We start from the raw sequence: 20,490 nt of genomic DNA, 5'->3' as shown, positions 1-20,490 counted from the left end.
TCAGTTGGGCTATATTAACCAGTTTTGACATAAATGCTTACTATAGCATAATCAACATGCGCAGAGTCGAAATAATGGGTTCTGCGCATGTCAATTGTGCTATTGTAACCAGTTTTATCGAAAAATAAAAAGGTCGAAAATCGGCCATTTTTTGAAAAAATCCGTTTTTTTACATAACTAGTTACTATGGCTCTATAAGATGATGATAACACCATATATGGCAATAGTATCGCATAATTATTGAAATTTAAAAAGTGGATGTTTTGGCTATTTTTCGAAAAAATCCCTGTACAGGGACATTTTCGAAAAATGGGAATTTTTCGACCCATTTATTTGTTGACATAACTAATTACTTTGGCTCTATAAGATGATGATAGCTCATATATGGCAATAGTATCGCATAATTATTGAAATTTAAAAAGTGGATGTTCTGGCCATTTTTCGAAAAAATCCATGTACTATAGTACAGGAAAATTTCAATTCATTTCCCTGTATCGAGAAAAAAAAATCACAAAATATCGACCTTTTATTTTGTTATCATCTTCTAAAGATCCATTGTGACCAGTTAGATAACAAAATAAAAAAATATCGAAATTTGTCCATTTTTCGAACATTTCTTTTTTTTCGGTTGGTCGGTAAACACTAACTTGAGCATGCGACTGCAGCCATGTATATGACCTTGTTGTTTTAAATCTTTTTCTTGGACAATTGTTTTTTCTTATACACAAGCTACAGTACACATACTACCAACTTTACGACAATACATAAAAAACGAAATAAACAACAATGAACCAACCATTACTGTAAAAAAAGATTATAATAATATAGTGCTACAATAGAACAGACTATAATGAATGGCACAATATATAATAAAACCTCAGCTTTAGGCTTACATGATTTTAATATAATTTTGTAAAATAAAAACTTTTTAAAATGATCAACAATCGACAGGTTTAAAGGTTAAACATTACTACTGTAAATATGGAATTAAAATCGCTGTGTTATCAACAACAATTAACGTCAAATGAAAGCACACGATTCGTCATCTCTTTGAAAGACGTATTTTCGTATATCTAAATTTGGAAATTTAAATATTTTGGCCATATTTATACCATATTAAAAACGTAAATTTCAACATACAGATATATAATGTAAATTTATAGAAATTACGTATCTCTTGAATCACTTGGAAACAAATTATAGACACGAATTTTGATTAGAATTTTAAATAAAAAAAAAAAAATTAAGAATGGGATGAGTTGTGATCTATTGGCAGATATAAATAACCTACCAACATACATTCAATATTATAATACAGAAGAACTATTAAAGAGGCCCCTTTTATTTAAAATATTAGGTGTTTGGGTTAGCCATCAGTGTCCCTTCATTCTTCTCACGTTAAAGTGTCCCCTTAATAGAGGTGTCCCTTTGATAATAGGAGTATCCCAAGGAAGAGGGGTTCTACTATAAAAGTGTATCATACACATATTTATTATAAGCGTATTTTTCATACCTACTAAATCAATTTGCTGGGGGTTTTTGCTGGGTTTTTTTTTTGTGCGAACATTTTGGCCGTGTTTAACTTGTTTTTGATGATTTAATAATATCATATAAGAACGTAAAAGTAGCAAGTCTGTACAATATGTGCTATGTATAGTAATAATGACAATCAGTTATTTATGTAAGAGTTGCTGTCTTTCTCTATCCACATATAGAACCTTGTGATATTACAATTATAATCATAAAATCGTGCAAAATTTGAACATTGCATATAGCAGCCTAATGGTAATAGTTACTGCCTTACTACATCATATCTGTGTTGATAAGTTATAGCCAAGCTTACTATACATAGCCGGTTCTTATGTTGAGTGCTAGCTGATACTGTGTATTGATCAGAAAACTAACATAATAAAAATATAACCTTCAAAAACCCGTAATTTTTAGCGTAGCAGCATATTAAATTAACGAATGTCAAACTCATTGTGGAAAAAACACAGTTGTGAGGGCTCACCACAAAATGGGACTCATAATTGTGGATGTGAACAGGGTGTAAACTGCAATTTAACTGTTCCAATTGTTTACAACATTGTACAGCCTAGTAGGCTTATTTTGAATATTCTCACAATTTACACTAATTCCTGCTATTTTGAAATTTTAAATATTAATAACCAATAACTATCGATCTGTCGATATCCAAACTAAAGAATAAAAAATTATGAGTCTCATTTTATTTTTAAAGCTCTCAAATGTATTTTCCATCAATTTCTTTAAAATCTGACCAAAAATATCATGCAATTACAAGTTTGTAAATGATTATACTGTATGAACCCACAGTACGCCTTAACTGTACAATTCTTAACTACAAAAGCTTAAAACAAATTTATATATATTTATTTATAAACATAAAATACAAATATTACAAACACATAATAATATTTTGTCTAATTTCTATATATAGCTGTGTTTACAAATTTCTTTTTCTATTGGAGTTAAGTTACGCTGATCGGAGTTACATTGCCGTTTAGCTAGTTCGGCAAAAAACACAGCAGTTAAACATTTGATACAACACCGATATGAATCGCTCGTCTAATGTGACATTCTGAAACCTATTGGAGTTTAAGTTGCATCGAATGTAACTCTGAAATCTATCAGGCATTGAACAGCAGTAAAACTTTAGTGGTGTAAACACAGCATATATTAAATTCTTCTGTTTTCTACCTTCTTAATGGTAACATTTCAAAACAATTTACACAACATAAATAAATAAAGAGATGATTGATATGGATATATATACAATGACATGTTCTCCTCTAGCTGGCAATATATAAATACTAACACTCTTCATTAACATAAATGATACTTTTTCATAAAATGTTATAACACTAATTGTATAATAATTATTGTTAAAGTATTAAACAAAATTGTAAATAATCTGTTCAAATACAAATATCTCACAACTAAAATGTATACAGTAACACTGTTAATAGACAACATCCATTTTGGGGTCATTATTAATCATAACAATTAAATGGTTGATGCTTAAACCAATTTTGTACAATTGTAGATGCTTTTCGGTGGATTTTCGCCTCTATGGTCTTGTGGTGTGGTTATCACTTTTCATTAATTTTTGCTGATTTAATTATGCATTTTGACAAAAGTAATATTTTAATTTTGTGCAAATAGTTTTGCAAATAAGGACAGAGTTATACCAACCAGGGAGTACAGTCTAGTAAACAGAAACTTAACATACCCTGGTAATAGTTTTTTTATACATCATAGTTTATGTAAAACCATTTATTTATTTTCTTATTTTAGTTCTCACTGCAGAATTGAGTTGGTTTCTGGCCGATAGCATCATCTACTAATTTTAAATTGTTTCCAACTATTTGAACATTCTTGACACAACCTACAAACATGTTCCTGTATTCTGACGGTGCATTTGCTGATAAAGAATCAACACCACCTGTTTTGGAAGATAGTAAAAATGTTAACATGGCTTTTAAAAATAGTGTTATTCATTTATATACACATTAATTAGTACTATAAACAAAAAGTTATTTATATCAACCCATCAATTACAAACTAGAAGGGCACTCAGAGAGCGCAAACCTCTGCCTATAGCATATGACAATCTAATGACGTGTTCCCATACAGGAATGAAATCATCCTTTAAAATCTTATGAAAATCGAGCAATAACTTTTTGAGTAATCCTGCTAACAAATATAAAAAGAAACAAACACACATACAGACACATGCAATTGACCACAAAACCTCTAGCCATTTTGATGGAGGTAACATATAGATATAGGAATAATGCAATACCTTATCCTCACTCGCTGTCTCAACAGTGAAATATTCCAATAATTGTTATAAACCATTTTAAAATTTAGTACTATGCCTTTATTAGTTTCATATTGCTAAAATACATAGATAGTTTTAAATAATTGTACTATAAATTAGAAACTGATTTTGTGGATGCAATAATTTTTTAATTTAATAATTCTTTGTAAATGTCTTTCCTTGAGTATGGTATGTGTATTTCTGTAAATGTTTTATATTTTCTGTAAACACCATGTAATTTATAAGTTGCTGCTAATTGGGTTGTTGTTAATAATTGAAATAAAAAATTGAAATTGTATAAAAGATGTTAAAAAAGAGAGAGATGCATTTTAGACTTTACAACATATATTATAGTTCAGGATTAAGCACAAAGTATGAACTAACTTTATTCTAATGAATGTGTAACCTCTTAAGATCTGTCTATACTATCAAACTTTATGTGACAAAAACATGACGTGACGTGCCCATATAATAATGGACATGATGATGTCATACCACTACCATATTTGGGCATATCACTACCATATTTGGGCACATCACACAAGCTGTTTACATACCTAATATTAATAGTCCATTTGTATCAAGTTGAGTTGAGGCTGCTTTTGACGTATCAAGAATGGGTTCATCCTCATCTACTTGCAGACTACCTTCCCTCAGATTTCTACATATAAAAATAAACAATTATTAATTAGGGTTGTAATTGTATTAAACTACTGTGAAGTAGCTTTGCGTCAGGGAGTTGAGTAATTGGTCAGATGTTTTGCCCTACTCTGACGTAATTTGTACTTCATACTAAGTACATTTGAGAATACTTACGAAACAATTCGCAAGTAATTCTAGGATGGAACTCGAACCCACTTAGAACCTACTTCGTATGAAGTACAAATTACGTCAGAGTAGGCCAAAACATCTGACCAATTATATGTACACTTTCACTAAAAGATCTTGGGAAATGAAACTAACTCTACCAATTTTGTTCAAATATTTTAACAGAACATTCCAACATTGCACTGAAAATCAGCAAATAGGATATCACAATTTAGCTCCCCATCATCTACTCAGCCACACATTATGTCTGCACCTTACAAATTAGAGGTTTTTTCACTGAATGAGAATAAATAATAATAAATGTTTTCATCCAAAACCAATATTTCGGGAGATTTTGTTAATATTCGGGGAATCGGCTGAAAATTTGCAAGGCTCCTGGAGAAATCGGTAAGGTTGGAATGCCCGAATATTATTATCAATTATTATTATCAATACTTGCCTCATAGCATATATTCTATGCCATTGTCCATCGTTAATCGGAATGTTGGATTTGATGCGCAGCGTGCCTGAACCAAGATTGTAGGAAAATTCTGGAAGTCCATTGATAATAGCTATGGCAAGGAAGTCTCCACTCTTTCCATTATCTTGGCCATTCCATAAGATGACACCAGACTTGTTGACAGTCCTTACATCCAATTCAATCTGACTGGATCTGGCTGCTTTTACTCTTTTAAAATAAAATTAGTGATAGTTAAAGACACCTTCCCTACATTATTTAGATCTAATTTAAGATCACAAACGATATTTAATGTACTATATGGTCCTATTGCGATAACTGTTTTCGTCTTTAAATGGTTAAAAATGTGAAAAATAATTCGAATCTAATAATTATAGCGGCCCGCTATATATCCCAAAATGCATTGCGCGCGGATTGATATTTTTGTTTTTCTTTTGTAATTCACCAACTTTTCGATCGATCGTGAGGCCAAAACAAATGGAAGACTCCTAACTTTTCAGCGAAAATATCGGTTTTTCCCCAATTTGTATCAACGGAGTCTCGCAAAAATAGACAATTAATGCAGCAACTATACAACGTCAGGCTAGGTATATAGCTAGCGTATGATGTTCGTACGTTACCGATGTTTACCAGCTTGGCCTACAAAACTAAGCCTACCTAGGCTAGGCCTAAAGATCGTGTACGAGAGGTCAATCGACGCGAGCTACTTAGGTAGTGCATTGTTTCTCACTTTTTATCATAATTTACCACAAAACGTACATTTAAGACAAGAAATGACCTGGTTTAATGTTTTTAAAGTAATATATGTATTATTTTAACAAAACGTCACAAATTGTAGGGAAGGTGTCTTTAATTATTTGAATAATTTTTTAGAATATTTTTTTAACTACTAATCTACTTTGCAACCCTTTTGAAGTTCAGTTGAACCTCTATTGAGGGGACACCTTAAAAAAAAGTTAACATGTCTCACTTAAGTATGATTGGTAAATACTGTATTTATCCATAATGAAAGGAATTATCAAAATAAATTCAATTAGAAATTGGCATGATTGAAAGTTACTTTACTTTGATTGTATACTATTTTTTAAATGCTTTATGTCCCTCATGCAACTATGTGTTTTCCAACAAGCATCCTAACACAATGTTAAAATTTAATTTAAAAACACACAAAAAAAACCTTTACTATTCCCTGAAATTATGAAAAGAAATGGAAAAAACATGCTAAAATCTCAAAAAGAAGGTTTAAAAAACCAATAGTATTTCATTCTGATTATGTTTCCAGATGGAAAAAATAAAAAATACATTTTTTATAGAAAAAAAAAACAATTTCAATAATAAAATTGTGATTTATCCATGCCATGCCAAGTGAAAAGTAAATTGAATTATCAATAAAAATGCAAAAAATAAAGCCTTAGCTATGAAGCAGAAAATTGAAAATAAGCAATTTTGAAAAAAAGTTTGTTTAGCATAAAGATTATTCACAAAACACCGTTTTCAACACCCTGCCAAAAGAAGGAATTGGAATTGGAAAGAAGTGTTGAATTGGAACAAAGAAATTTTAACAAAGTGTTGTTGTAATATGTATTTATTGTTTAAAGATCATATATATCTCTGATAGATATTTGATATCTTATATTGTAGTTTTCCAACACTGCTAAAAAATGAACAATTTATTTAGATATTTGAAATCGTCTACACAATAAATCTAAAAGAAAGGATAGATGTCCAACTCTCTAAAAGTTTGGCACATAGAGTAGTTAGTTTTATTACGTAGTTTAATTTAACTGTTAATGGAATGGAGAAAACATGCAGGCATGCAAAGGTTAAAGTTCATGCAACTATAACTGTTGAACAAATTGTAAGTTTTAATACCGAAGAGATGCAACCGTTTCGTCGCCACTGTGAATAGAAAATGAAATATGACATGGTGTAAAGATGAAGTAAAATGGCAAGCAAAATCACACCAATGACAAAATTGATTAAACTATTATCTAAAATATATTACTGTCACATCAAACATTAAGTAGTGCAGTAGTTATGAAATTTTAAATAAGTGAATGGTATAAATAGAAGAGTTGTAACTTAGATGGCTACCAATCCCAAGATATTGTGATTAAAATCTTAATATCAAACAAAACTCAGTTCATGCATTGTAACCTTCCATTGCAAGCATAAGAATACATATTAATGTTTTTCATATTATTATATTTTATACAAAACAAATTTAAAAAGAAATCAACCCTATTTAGTCGGATGCCTCTCATCCTCTCCACAAAGTGATCATAGACCTACTTAATCCAAGTGGTAGATTGAGGCTCCTCAGTGTGAAAACAAATCGATTTGCTAAATCCTTTATTCCCTCCGGTATCCTCCAGTACAACAGGAAGTCAAGAAGATAATTTTATCTTGTAATTTTTTAGATGTTTTTATATGAATGGTTTTATGCTATATTTGTTTTTATTGTGTTTTCTTTGTTATTATGACGAGCAATGAATTTCCTTTTTGAGGATCAATAAAAGTTATCTTATCTTATCTTATCAAAATGGCAGATTTCACAAAGCAAAATGTTTTGCCTTGTGGTGCTTCTGTCAAAGTCAAACAAATAGTTTCCAAACTAAAACTGAATGTATAATAATCTAATTTAGTATAATCAATTTTTACTACCTACAACAGTCATACATTTAGAAAGATATTCGTAAACAATGTTTAAAAGCCAATTTTCCTTTTTGAAATGTATACATACACATTCTAACAATTGGAATGTTTTCAAGTTTGTGCAAGGGTTTTGGTAAAGATGAATACATACATCGATCCTTATATCGGTTTAAAATTAAATTTTCAAACACTAATTATGTATATTTCATTCCTAAAATACAATTCTTAATGTAATTCGATTTATTATGTGTGATAAATTATGTATGGATTGCCTATATGCTGTATGAAAACATTGCTTTTAAAAAGAACATGATTTGGTGTTTTTTTTACATTAACTAGAGAAAATTGATATGTTGAAAGAAAAAGCATGGAGTTGTAAAGTATTTTACAACTCCCTGGAAATAGGTAAAGCTAAATTTGGAAAATCCACACATGATATTTGATGAAGATGTAGCAAAGAAGTCGGTTGTATTTTATTTGTTTGTTGTTGTTTTTACCGTATAGTACTCCAATAAGTTGCTGAATATTTCACTACACTATTATCATACATGTTTTTAGTGCGTCTGTAACTAAAATAAAATCAGGAATCTTATCTACTACAATTTAGTATTATGTGAGTATAGTTAATTTAACACAACACTTATACTGATTAGGTTACAACAACATAATCAGACAAAACTGTTCATCTGTTTTGTAGTAACAAAATAATTTTCAAATGTCTTTTTAACAAATTAAAATTGAAAGAAAACTTGCAAAGAACTGTTAAGGCACCATCAGTTTCTTTCAAGATTGGATGGTAAAAAAGACATTTTCAAATCCATTAGACAATTACAAACCAATTATATTATTATTCAAATAATACTTTCTATTCAAAGCTAGTATCATATTAGTAAAAGATATACTAGAAGTAAAATTATTTAAATTTATATTAATTATACACAAAAGTTCTGCAACTGGGTTAGCAAAACATACTGTAATTTTACTTATGTTAAGATATATCAGAATTATTATTATTTCAGTTGCCTATTTGAATAAAGCATCATTTTGTCTGCATTTTATTTCAGTTTGCTATTTTAATAAAGCATCATTTGTAACTGTCTTCTCACCTCTGCCCTACATTACATTACAAGAATTCACTCGTAAACACAATCTGTTTTGTTCATTGCAAAACCGCTTATTGTTCAGGCCTTAAAAGACGTGTTGCTCCTATTCAAAGGTACAGCACTCAAGATAATTTTCTTACCTTATTTTACCCCCAGATGGGTATGCTAGGGTGGTATTTCCATCAAGACCTATGATATTATTTGATGGTGTTATGGTTGGTTTCTGCGTTGTTTGAACATCTGATACCATGCCTGGATCTGAAATTAAAAATCAGTTATAAACTTTTACATACTGTACAACACTAGTATATCAGATTGCCCATTTAAGTTTGATATATAAAACAAATTGAGGCCAGTCATTATTTCAAATTGTATTTGTTCATATAGGAAATCATATTTACATAGATTGATCAATCAATCTTCACTGGATTGATAAAGGTAAAGTAAAGTTCAAGCTGTCAACTCTAAGCTTACCTATTTCAGAAGCACAACCATTTTCGGTGTCAAATTTACCGGGGGGACAAACACAGGCGTACGTAGTTACGTTTTTCATGCACATGTAACCATCCATGCATGGAGAATTCTTACAAACATCATCTTGGTAGTTTGTAACTTCAACAATATTAATGGCGCCCTCTAGCAAATCATCAACCATCTCTCCTCTGACCATGAACTATGAATGTATCAAAATTAGCATATATTTTGAAATATTATCAAATCTTTATTTTCAATTTTTTGAATGAAATATATTTGTATTTGTTACAGTGTAACATATTTATTTAAAATAAATGTACATTTTTATAGATTAATAATCTATTTTCAAATGTAAAAGCACTCACTTTATCTATGGCACCAGTAAGACCAGTTGTTATTCTTGCTCGTGTAGCAAACTGGAAATCTCTACTTCCACCAATAAATAGATTTCCACCTAGATTCAACTGGGACTGAGTTCCCTTTATCATGAAAAGAAAAGTTGCTTTGTTAGAAAGTTAGTACCTTATTTTTATTTAATTTTATTCCATTTTCAGGTACGCACTATCGAAACGGCTCTCCATACTAGTGAGCTTCAAACATTTAAAAGTAAAACAATATAAACACATGAGATATATAAAATTAAAAAATTGAGTTTTAGTAACAAAATTGTTTGCACACAGGTTCCGCATACACGGTGTGCGTAAATAAGTCCAAATCTCGTTCGGCATATAATAGTAACATGATATCATCATTTGTTGACAATTCAATTCTATGACATTTTTTTACCTTAGATTTTCCAGATACTGGTGTACCATTATCAATCACCATCATTCCATTTCTGCGATTTCGTGTCACATAAACATCATGAAATTCATTCATAGATAAAGGTGTTTCACTCCTGCAAGAAGTTTAAAGTTGATTATTTGTTTTGGTGGAAGTTAGTTTTTAAAATTTATTGTTATCAATATACACCTATAAAAAGGTAAACTTCATCACAGAAAATTCAATTAAATTCATCCTTTATTGGTCTTTTATATCAAATCAGTTTTAAATAAATGAACAATGTTTAAAACAATAAACAAGTACAGTACAGACACTATTTAAAAGTTATAAAAATAATGTGTTAATTAAACTTGTTAGATCTGCTAAAAAAGTTGAATATGCTAATATTGTTTTGTTATTGTTTAATTATATCCAATTTAAATTTAAAATCGTTAATTACTTAATGTTTGCTTCTCCTCCACCAAGATCGTATCTGAATTCCAAGAATCCATTAACCATATTAAGAGAAATGAAATCTCCATTTCTATTGGATCCTTTTTGTCCATTGTACAGAATCATACCATCTTTTGCCTTTGTTAAGAATGAGATATTCATACTTGTCTGGTCTGCAAGATTCTTAAGTCCTGGTCTCTCAATGTAGGATATACCAGAGAAGGCTGGGATGTACACTTCCTCTACAACTTCTTTTAACACAAAAAAATGTAATATAATAGTGTATTAAATGTAATAATGCAATCAATAATTTAACCCGTAATGTGCCCATATATGGACATGATGATGTCATATCACTATAAACTATTTGGGCATATCACTACCATAATTGGGCACATTTACACTTTTTTTGTCTAGTTTTGATAGTGTAGACAGAGCGTTAGGCCATCTACAGTACTAGCACGCACAGCCCATGCAGTGGCGTAACACAGAATACAAAGGCCACTGGCTGAGTACTCATATGGAGCCGTCCAATGCTAGCTAGTTGCATTGGTTCTGCTTATGCTATGGCGTCCTTCATGGTGTTGTGTCACCGAGCTCATGGTAACCACAGAGATTACAGACACCACAATAAATGGGAGATGTGCATTATTTACCTTCTTCACATTTCTCTCCTTGCAAGCCAATTGGACAATCACATCGATATCCACCCTCAGGTAGAGTCACACACGTTGAACCAGATCGACACAAGTTACCTTCACAGGGATCCACAAATATATCTCCACAGAGCGGGCCTAAAAATCAAACGTTTAAATGTTTAGAGATTCTCAATACTGTAGTATTAAATGTACTAAAGATGGTTCAATGTTACACTATTTTATAATAAGATGAATATATACTTTTAGAATGATAGATCTTTAAAATTAAAAAAAAATTACCAAAGAATCCTTCAACACATTTACACATGAAATTTTCGCCTTCTTTAATGCATGTGGCATTATTAAGACAAGGTTTAGCATCACATGGACTAACACCACATTCACCGACACTGGCACCATACAGTGCATCATCTTTCAGTTGGTATGGCTCATCATTTATAGACAGTTTTCTGACACACCCTACAAGGCCACTTGATACTTGAAGATGATCATATGTACTGGAATAAACAAGAAGTTATAAAAATCAATTGTGTTAAAACTTTTGACTTCTTCATGGGACGCTTTCACAAACTCAATTGATTCTTGAAAAAATCCCTTTTTAGAGGACAGTTTTGAAAGTTTGCCCTTAATAGAGGTTTTTACTGTATTAACTTAACTTGAGAAAAACAATAGAGTATCCTCATTTGTATGTTGGATATTAAACAGAAAATTGTTTTTCTATGGTTTCTTAAAATCAAAATTTGCTTTTTTAAATGTATGGGACTGCTCTCAATTGTTCAATGTGTAAAGAATAAAAAAATCAAGGTCGTAGCGAGAGGTTGAAAACAGACGAGGCAAATATGCTTTCAATATAATCATTAATATAAATTGACGAGATGTGTCAGAAGATTGAAAATTGAAAGTTTCAGACGAGGCATTGTCTGCCTCATATTGGCTCGGCCTTGAAACCCAAATTATTGTTATATTCAAATTGTACAACATACCTTTCTTGGTCCAGAGGAATGCCACCAACAAATACATCTGTTTCTAGAATTAGAAGAGATGACCCACTTCCCAACCTGTTGGAAACTTTGGCCTGATCGTCAACTTGTAGGCTGCCATCACGACGTTCACGCATGGCAACGACTGTATGCCACTCATTCACTGACACGGACTCCGTGCTTCGAAGGACCAAAAGATTATCAAATCCAACATCAAAGCTAATGAAAGAAACAGTTACATGTTAAAATTGGTTGAAAAGCTTTTAAACAGTTAATTCAGGGGGACACCAATGTTAAGGAAACACTTTCCGATGAAATCAATTAGTATCTCTCTCATATTGATATCTTAAAAAATTCATAATTATTCAGAAAATAAAGGAAATGAAAGAAGTACAGTGTATGGGAATTGTGGTGTGGAAACTCCACAAGCCAGTAAAGATATTGAATGACTAAGATTATACAGTAAGCAGTCAAATTAGTTTTTTGTTAAATTAGTCTGACACTTTATTTTATCTTAAGCCCCTTTCTTAAATGTTTTTTTCGTTGTTAGTATTTATTTATTATGGGAACCACCAACAGCAGTGGTTTGATTTTTTTTATAGGTATGACACACCATGTGTGACAAAATGTTTTTTCCCATATTAGTTGAATCACAGTCTATAACATAGACTAGTTGGATATTAGTACTAGTAGAACAAATTATTCAATGTTTGCATTAGTACATACGGTAATTATTTTTTCTATTGTGACTATTGTTGCATAAAGATAGACTACAGGCTCATATTATTAAGAGGATCTTATTATACAATGAACACTCTAGGGGTTGAGAATGGGACTTGTTAGATGTTAGATTGTTGGATATATTAATTACTTTTATATTATTATTATTGTTTTACATGCATTTAGAACCAGTAAAAATTAATCTGAAAACATGCTAGGCGGGTTTATCAAGATGCTTGGCTGTCGGATATTTGTTAGTAGCTTGCAATTGGACTATTAGCTGTTACAAATAGCATATTAGGAAGGAAATGTAGACTATTAGAAATGAAAAACATAAAGAAAACAGATAAACATGTACAAAAAAACTGAATTAACACATAAATGAACATCATAAGTTGCTAGGCCAACAAATATAACATGACTGAATAAGTTGCACACTACACAACCATTCATATAATAATATTCAATCATAGGTTAAAAATATAAAAATAATGTATATTAATTAGTCATACTGGACTATGCATACTGTTGGTCGCTATAACATAGTTATAATCACTGTTAGGTTTTTATAAATAAACATTAGTTAACAAAAATAAAACAAAAAAATGTCATTAATGTCTTATTATGTTGCCTGCAAAAACAATCTGCTGTCAAAATGATAGTAGCTAGGAATAATGATCGTAGTGCATAAATGAACAAAAGTAAAACTAAAAATGAAAAATGCATTGTTTGTAATGAACTTCTACAATGTAGAGTATGAAAATATAAAGTTTATAAGGTTCCATTGAATGGTAACAGTGTTTCATATGTAATCAAGAACAACATTAGAAATATACAATATTAATTTTGCTAGGATATCTTTCAAAAATTGTCATGGTCTATTGGGCTATCAGGCCAATACTACAGTACATTAGCGCAAATAGGCTATTGTGTGCATGGAGCATAAATAATGGTATAGTGGACAACAGATGGTATCTGGTTGGGAGGTATGCATGTGAATGGAAAATTAAATGAACGGAAGGAAGGACTTACAGTTAAGGTTATAATGAGATTGGTATTAAATTCAAAGCCTTTTTTCTTGTAAAAGAGATCCAAAAAAAAAAACAAAGTCCAAAAAGTTTGTTTAGAATAAACCCAATAAGGTACAGTGAGTATCTGGCTAGGAGGTATGAACATAACTGCAAATTTAAACAAACGGAGGAAGAAAAGGTTTACTAGTTATAGTATTAAGGGTATAATTAAGCTGATATTATATTCAAAGTCTTTTTTGACAAGACGTAAAAAATATTTTTAAGAGATCCTACAAGAAAAGCAAGTCCCAAAAGCTGCAGTTTGTTTAGAAGTAAAGTAGTTTGTCCCATAACTAGCTAGCAACCAAAGAAATTGTGAGCGAACCAAAGTAAATGAATACAAAATTTAATTAATATTAATAATAAAGGCAGTATAATATGGTAGAGTTAGAAGATTGCTGGATATGAATACTGGCAAATAAAGTCAAACATGTATTGTTAGCATAAATGAATTGCTTAAGAGGCGTAACCATGGAAGAATTTCTGAACATAAAACCATGGTAAAAACTAATGAAGACGCACTCGTTATTGTTGTCTGTGGTTGGCATGGCGATTGTTGTCCTAGCGATACCATCATCTTTACCTTGCCACCTGAGGATGTAACACCTGATATGTTAATGTCATGCTTGAAAAACGTTACACTTTTTTACATAATTACTGTATTTGATCTAGTATTGAAGGTCTGACTGTACACAGAAAAGCAGTGACATTTTTTATTTATGAAAAAAAATATTACTATAGAAATGAAATAGTATAAATAAAAAAGCACAAGCAAAAAATTAAAAAATATGTTAAACAAACCTGAACTCTACAAAACCGTCAACAATTTCTATTGAAATAAACTCATCTCCATCAGACGAAGATGAGTAGAAGAGGATGCCTGTATCAGATTCTGGATAGAATTCAACTTCAATTTCTGTTGAGCTTGCCGTTCGTCGTCTCTTCTCAAAGGCAATGTATGAATGACCAGAGAATGAAGGAGTGGTGTATTCAGTTTCTAAAAATTAAAATTGTAACAAAATATTTCTGAACACTTTTCCTTAAAAGAAAAAAGCTTTGTAAAAACTACCCTGCCCCTTAAATGCTGAATTGAATATAATGTCGAAAAACATTCAATTATTTTGTTTCTTTTTATATTACTTTTTTTATTTCACATTTATTGACAGAAAAAAACCTATATGACATTTTCATTCTATGGTCAGTGATAACTTATTAAACCTACAAATTCCTTACCTTCTTCACATACAGGACCATTTCTACCAAGAGGACACAAGCAGATAAATCCAGGCTCTTCCATTCGGTTGATACAGGAACCTCCATGTTGACACATCACAGAGTCACATGCTGGCGGTGGTGGTTCAGGTGTTGTCACTAAAATGAATCAGTACAGTGAATTGAGTTAACAGTTACTTAAGCCCTGTCTACACTATCAAACTTTGTGTGACAATCAAATGTATATACGATGATATACTGGTTTTATTTTTATACCATTATTATTTTGGCACGTCACACTTTTTTTCAAATTGGTTTGATAGTGTTGACAGAGCTTAACATTTTAACAGTTGAAAATAATAAATTTCACTTCACTTACAATTGCACATATTTTTCTGAACATATGGATATTAACTATATGGAAAAAATCTATTTAAAGAACTTTTTTTAAATGAATAAGATTTTTACTTACCAACCAGCGGACAGTCCATTCCATCAGGACCATCAGATGGTGTAATACCATCCTCACAGCAACCAAACTTAGTCATCTCACATCCTGATCCAGTGTACAATGGCATTACTGTGGTTCCAACAATATTTGTCATGAGTACTGGTGTGGTACCACCTTGCTCAAGATCTTCACCTAATGCAAAAAACCAATGATGTAACATCAAAAAGGAGCTAAATGTGGGTATCAGCTGAACAGGGTGTCCGTAAGAAGAAGCTATAATGTACACTATTTTTACACATTTTAACAAACAGAAGTGCCCTCAAAGACAGTTGAGGCTACCTGCTTAGGAAAACCACCAACTAGAAAACTCCAAATCTAATCATCCAGAAACTACCTCTTTTATTGTATAGAAACTGTAACTTTACCTGTCCCTGAACCCATTTCTGTAGAGAGATCTTCATCATCAGATGGCATAGTAGTAACTGGAATATTCTTTGTGACTCTGACATTGGACATTTCAGTAGCAATAACTTTCTCTGTAACTATTTCTGTCTTTTCAGTTACATCTCTTTCTAATGTTTCAGTGACATCTTTTTCTAAAGTCTCAGTGACATCTTTTTCTAAAGTCTCAGTGACATCTTTTCCTACTGCCTCAGTGACATCTTTTTCTACTGTCTCAGTAACATCTTTTTCTACTATCTCTGTGGACATTTTAGTGGGTTCCATACCAAATCCAGTAGTCTGCTGTTGAAGTTTTTCTGAAGAGGTTGGTATGGGTCCCATGTCTACACGTTCAGTAACAACTTCAGTAGCTAGAAGTGTTGTCTGGATCAGAGGTTCTGGAGTGACCTCTAGTTTTGATTCTTCAGTGGCTTTCAGTGTCTTACCAGAAACCATTTTCTCTGTCTTATCAATATCAATGGTTACTGTTTCATATAAAGTACTTGTTTCCATTACAATCATGTTTGATGTGAAAAACTGATCAGTCTTTGATGGTTGGCCATCAGTTTCCATCTTTGGTTCGCCAGTGACTTCCTTTGGATACTCTGTTACCAATTCAGTTCTGTAAGTAACTCCTTCAATGATTGTTGTTGCCATTTCATCAGGCTCCAATGTAGACATATCAGCAGTAAGAAGTTTTCCTGGCTGTGTTTGCATTGGTGTTGTTGACATATCCTCATGGGCCATAGTGACATCTTCTGGCACCATGGTGATATTTTCTGGTGCCATGGTGACAATTTCCGACTTTGTGGTGACTACATCTGGTGATTCAGAGCTTACCTCTGGTGATTCAGAGCTTACCTCTGGTGTTTCAGTGACAATATCGGGGCTTGTTGTTGGTTCTGCTATGGTAAAAAGAATAAATTCAGAGTGAAAACTTGTCAAAATATATATTTTATTAGTTGCTGGGTAAAAACTTATTTTTAATAGTTCAAAATGTTAATAAGAACTTTTGGAGCAAACATTATTATAAAACAACCTACCAATGCATTTGCATGTTTGGCATCCATTCTCATCTTGTTCAAATCCGCGTGGACACAGTACTTGGCAGTTTGTCGATGGGCATGGAGGAGGTTCTGAATAAATACAATCAATAATCAATTATTGGTGAGTTGAAGCATTGTTTATTAAATCATTTGACATAAAGAATGGAGAATTACAAAATGTTATTACTTTTGCATTTTTCTCTTGATACTAGTCGCAGATTTTGATTGGTTCGACACGCAACCAGGTCAAGCATGCACTCGCTAGCGTATGTAGCTCCATCACTTCCACAAACAGGTCCAACATCTGGACAGCTAACAGGACACTTGCATGTTGCTACACCTCTTGCTTCACTGCATCCATAACGACATTCTAGCTCATCACATGATTTGACCACCTGACCTGGTTCCAGTAACTCACCTAAAATAATAAAGTAAGTCAGTTAATTATAAGGTATTCAAATGTCCTATACTGTATGCTTATATACAAGTACAGTGAAAGTTAAGTTAAACAATACAATTCAGATGTTGTACTTACATCCAGATGATGTCATAACTTCTTCAAATGGACAGATATCACACTTCATTCCCATAACAGATTCTTTACATAGACACTGTCCAGTCATTTGATGACAATCATCACGTATCGATCCACCAGGCTGACAACTACAGGCTAAAGTATAATAATATTGGTACATTTAAATTAAGCTGAAACTTGGGCGTGTCACATGACATGCAGGCCATCAATACATACAATAGTTTATTACACAACGTATCATCAGGTTATTCAAAACCTAGTTGGAATTTTTATCAAAACACAGTATTGGAAAACATTGCGTTCTTAACCAAGTCTCCAAGTATAGGCAGTGGCACAATTTTGGAGAAATCTTGGTACTATGGCATAGTGAACTTCCTAGATTTTGGTTTACAGTTAAAAGATATGTAAACATTTGATGTGTGGTGGTTGGTTGTGCTGTGTTTTGTGAATGGTATCAATTGTTTTGTAAGTTGTGTACTGACCCTCTGAGGGGGGGAGGGGAAGTCTTGTACAAAAGAGGTCACCTGGTATAAAGAATACAAAAGAAATGTTTAGTTTTGAAAGTAAAGGTATATTGTAAACTATAATTTACCTCGACAACCACTATTTCCATTCTGAATTCCTCTGAAGTCCCAGAAGCCTGGTTCACACCGATCACATCTGCTTCCACCAACACCCGGTTTACACGAACACTGGAAAGATGTTGGGTCACATGTTCTTCTATAGGATCCTAGCTCATTACATTTGCACAAGCCTTTACAAAAATGATAATGAATAAAATGTAGTTTCTCATTCCTTAATCACATATGGCTTTTGGTGTTTTATATTTGGTGGGATTGCAAGAACCAGTGTATTAAGTCAAATCTAATAATCATTTTAGGAGATTTAAAATGCATACTTACTTGGACAACCTGCAAAGTTTGTTCCTCTTGCAGAAGTTTTTCCATCTGGGCAGCAACCATACATAGACTCTGTGCATCCATGAGTTTTTTCCTCTGAAAATAATAGTAAATTTTAATAATAACACTTAATATTTTCATAATTTTATAGAATTTCCTTAAAATTATGGTGGCTAAAGTGATTAACCTTATCTTAATAGTCATACTAAATAAATTGTGCATGTTAAATCAACATATCTCTGACAGAACAGAAACAGAAGTGCAGTTTTATCAACATTAAATAGAAGAACAATTAATTAGGTGCTACCAAAAAGCAGAATGTGTTGAAACACAGTGTGAAAATCCGAAATGGTGCTTGAAAACCACCATCTAAAGCTATATAAGAATTCATCAAACCATTTATGAGATGACTGGCAAATGGAATAACCTTACTAAACAAAACAGGTAGTTTTAATACTAGGCGGCTCCAGACAAAAGCATTCTGATACACAATAAGCCACATACTCTCACAAGAACTGGTAACAACACCTGGTAAACTAGGAAAATCTTTTATCTACTAATAAGGTTCTTTGTTGTTTGCTGGTCAAAGAAGTTTTTTCACCACAAAATAATATCTGCCACTCAATCATACACTGTATGGCACCAAGACTCAAAGTACAATGGTTGTTCGTTTTTTATTTGAGGAAGGCTTCATAATTTTACAACAGTATTACAATATATCAAACAAATAACACAATAGGTCACATCACTTTACCCAGTAAGGATGACACACATCTCAAGTAAACTACATACTATACTAAGGTGGGTGAACCATACAATATAGAAACACAGAAAATATTGTGCAAAACTGTATCACTGTCATTTTAACAAACCTGGAAAAGCTAGATGACAAAAATGATGCATTGTATAAGAAAATAATTATAAGAAAATCATTATAAAAAAATAGATATTATTGATATATACACAATGAATATGTTAAGTAAGAAGTGTACTTATTAAAATCACTTTAAAGATAGTAACATTAATGGTAGCTGAATGGTCTTATCAATTTACCATATCAACAACAATCAATTTTGATTTTTACAAAAATCAATATATTGATTAATCATAATTAACAATTCACAATAAAAAAATATTCTCACCTGGACAGCATTTAGCAAATGTTTTCTCTGTATTGGTATGACAGTAACTTTTCTCAGGACAGGTATCAGAACCTTCCTCTGGTCCACAGTACAGATCTTTATTAGTACCTGGTCTCTTTAATGGTGTCTCACCATCACAGGCCCCAAAATCTTCTGCAAAATAAAATATTTATTTACTAGAGGACACCCTTGTTATGAAGACACGATCTTGTGAAATGAAAGAAGGCAAGAAATGCTTTAAACATCCATATTAAGAGGACACTTTCTTTGGAAAGCCAACCCCTAATCAGGAGACACGTCATTCAGGGGAAACTTTGTTTGGTCCTGACGGTATCCCCCTAATAATGGTTCTACCGTATAAGAATACAGTTATATGAGCTATGAAAATAAATTTTACCTTCACAAGAGCTATACTTTGTGGCAGCTATATATTTACTGCTCTTGCAGGAATGCTCTCTCATGTTACATTCACTAGCATATGTCTTGCCATCTGAACCGCAAACAGGTTCACGTAAAAGAGGACAGCGAAACTTGCAACTACAGCGACCAAACTCATCATCAGTCTGTTCGCACGTTCCATAAAAACAGTTGTACCTAGTATCGCAACGTTTACCTGAACCATCATCTTCTCCAGACCCAGAACCTTGATTCAAAATAAGACATTATTAAAGTGTAAATATACTGTACTTATTTTGATGACTTTTGATTGAATGATACTGGCGTAAACTGGTTTATTGATACTGGCATAAACTGGTTTATTGA

The 20,490-nt window shown here is 32.0% G+C and overlaps 1 protein-coding gene across 8 annotated transcripts in view; it reads right to left on the bottom strand.

Moving 5' to 3' along the window:
* Positions 1 to 774: 774 nt before the first annotated feature.
* LOC140044732 (agrin-like) overlaps positions 775 to 20,490 on the bottom strand; it is an 83,810-nt gene continuing 64,094 nt past the window's right edge. For 3 of the 8 annotated variants that reach the window (XM_072089362.1, XM_072089366.1, XM_072089367.1), the window contains 24 exons: positions 20,126 to 20,371; positions 19,729 to 19,881; positions 18,590 to 18,682; positions 18,280 to 18,441; positions 17,688 to 17,822; positions 17,340 to 17,570; positions 17,150 to 17,242; positions 16,091 to 17,011; positions 15,687 to 15,857; positions 15,236 to 15,373; positions 14,804 to 14,999; positions 14,525 to 14,593; positions 12,216 to 12,431; positions 11,512 to 11,729; positions 11,230 to 11,367; positions 10,581 to 10,824; positions 10,145 to 10,256; positions 9,724 to 9,837; positions 9,359 to 9,557; positions 9,025 to 9,142; positions 6,999 to 7,025; positions 5,109 to 5,336; positions 4,399 to 4,502; positions 775 to 3,463 (listed from right to left, as the gene is read on the bottom strand). In XM_072089362.1, the coding sequence (XP_071945463.1) occupies positions 3,312 to 3,463; positions 4,399 to 4,502; positions 5,109 to 5,336; positions 6,999 to 7,025; positions 9,025 to 9,142; positions 9,359 to 9,557; positions 9,724 to 9,837; positions 10,145 to 10,256; positions 10,581 to 10,824; positions 11,230 to 11,367; positions 11,512 to 11,729; positions 12,216 to 12,431; positions 14,525 to 14,593; positions 14,804 to 14,999; positions 15,236 to 15,373; positions 15,687 to 15,857; positions 16,091 to 17,011; positions 17,150 to 17,242; positions 17,340 to 17,570; positions 17,688 to 17,822; positions 18,280 to 18,441; positions 18,590 to 18,682; positions 19,729 to 19,881; positions 20,126 to 20,371 (4,478 nt within the window). In that variant the 3' untranslated portion in view covers positions 775 to 3,311. The remainder of the gene's footprint in view (positions 3,464 to 4,398; positions 4,503 to 5,108; positions 5,337 to 6,998; positions 7,026 to 9,024; positions 9,143 to 9,358; positions 9,558 to 9,723; positions 9,838 to 10,144; positions 10,257 to 10,580; positions 10,825 to 11,229; positions 11,368 to 11,511; positions 11,730 to 12,215; positions 12,432 to 14,524; positions 14,594 to 14,803; positions 15,000 to 15,235; positions 15,374 to 15,686; positions 15,858 to 16,090; positions 17,012 to 17,149; positions 17,243 to 17,339; positions 17,571 to 17,687; positions 17,823 to 18,279; positions 18,442 to 18,589; positions 18,683 to 19,728; positions 19,882 to 20,125; positions 20,372 to 20,490) is intronic. The other 5 variants (XM_072089363.1, XM_072089368.1, XM_072089370.1 and 2 more) reach the window with 5 other exon arrangements.

The sequence above is a fragment of the Antedon mediterranea genome, chromosome 3, assembly GCF_964355755.1.
Source record: "Antedon mediterranea chromosome 3, ecAntMedi1.1, whole genome shotgun sequence".
Classification (NCBI taxonomy): Eukaryota; Metazoa; Echinodermata; class Crinoidea; order Comatulida; family Antedonidae; genus Antedon; species Antedon mediterranea.
The sequence above is the reverse complement of the archived record's forward strand: the minus strand, read 5'-3'. Positions and strand labels throughout refer to the sequence as shown.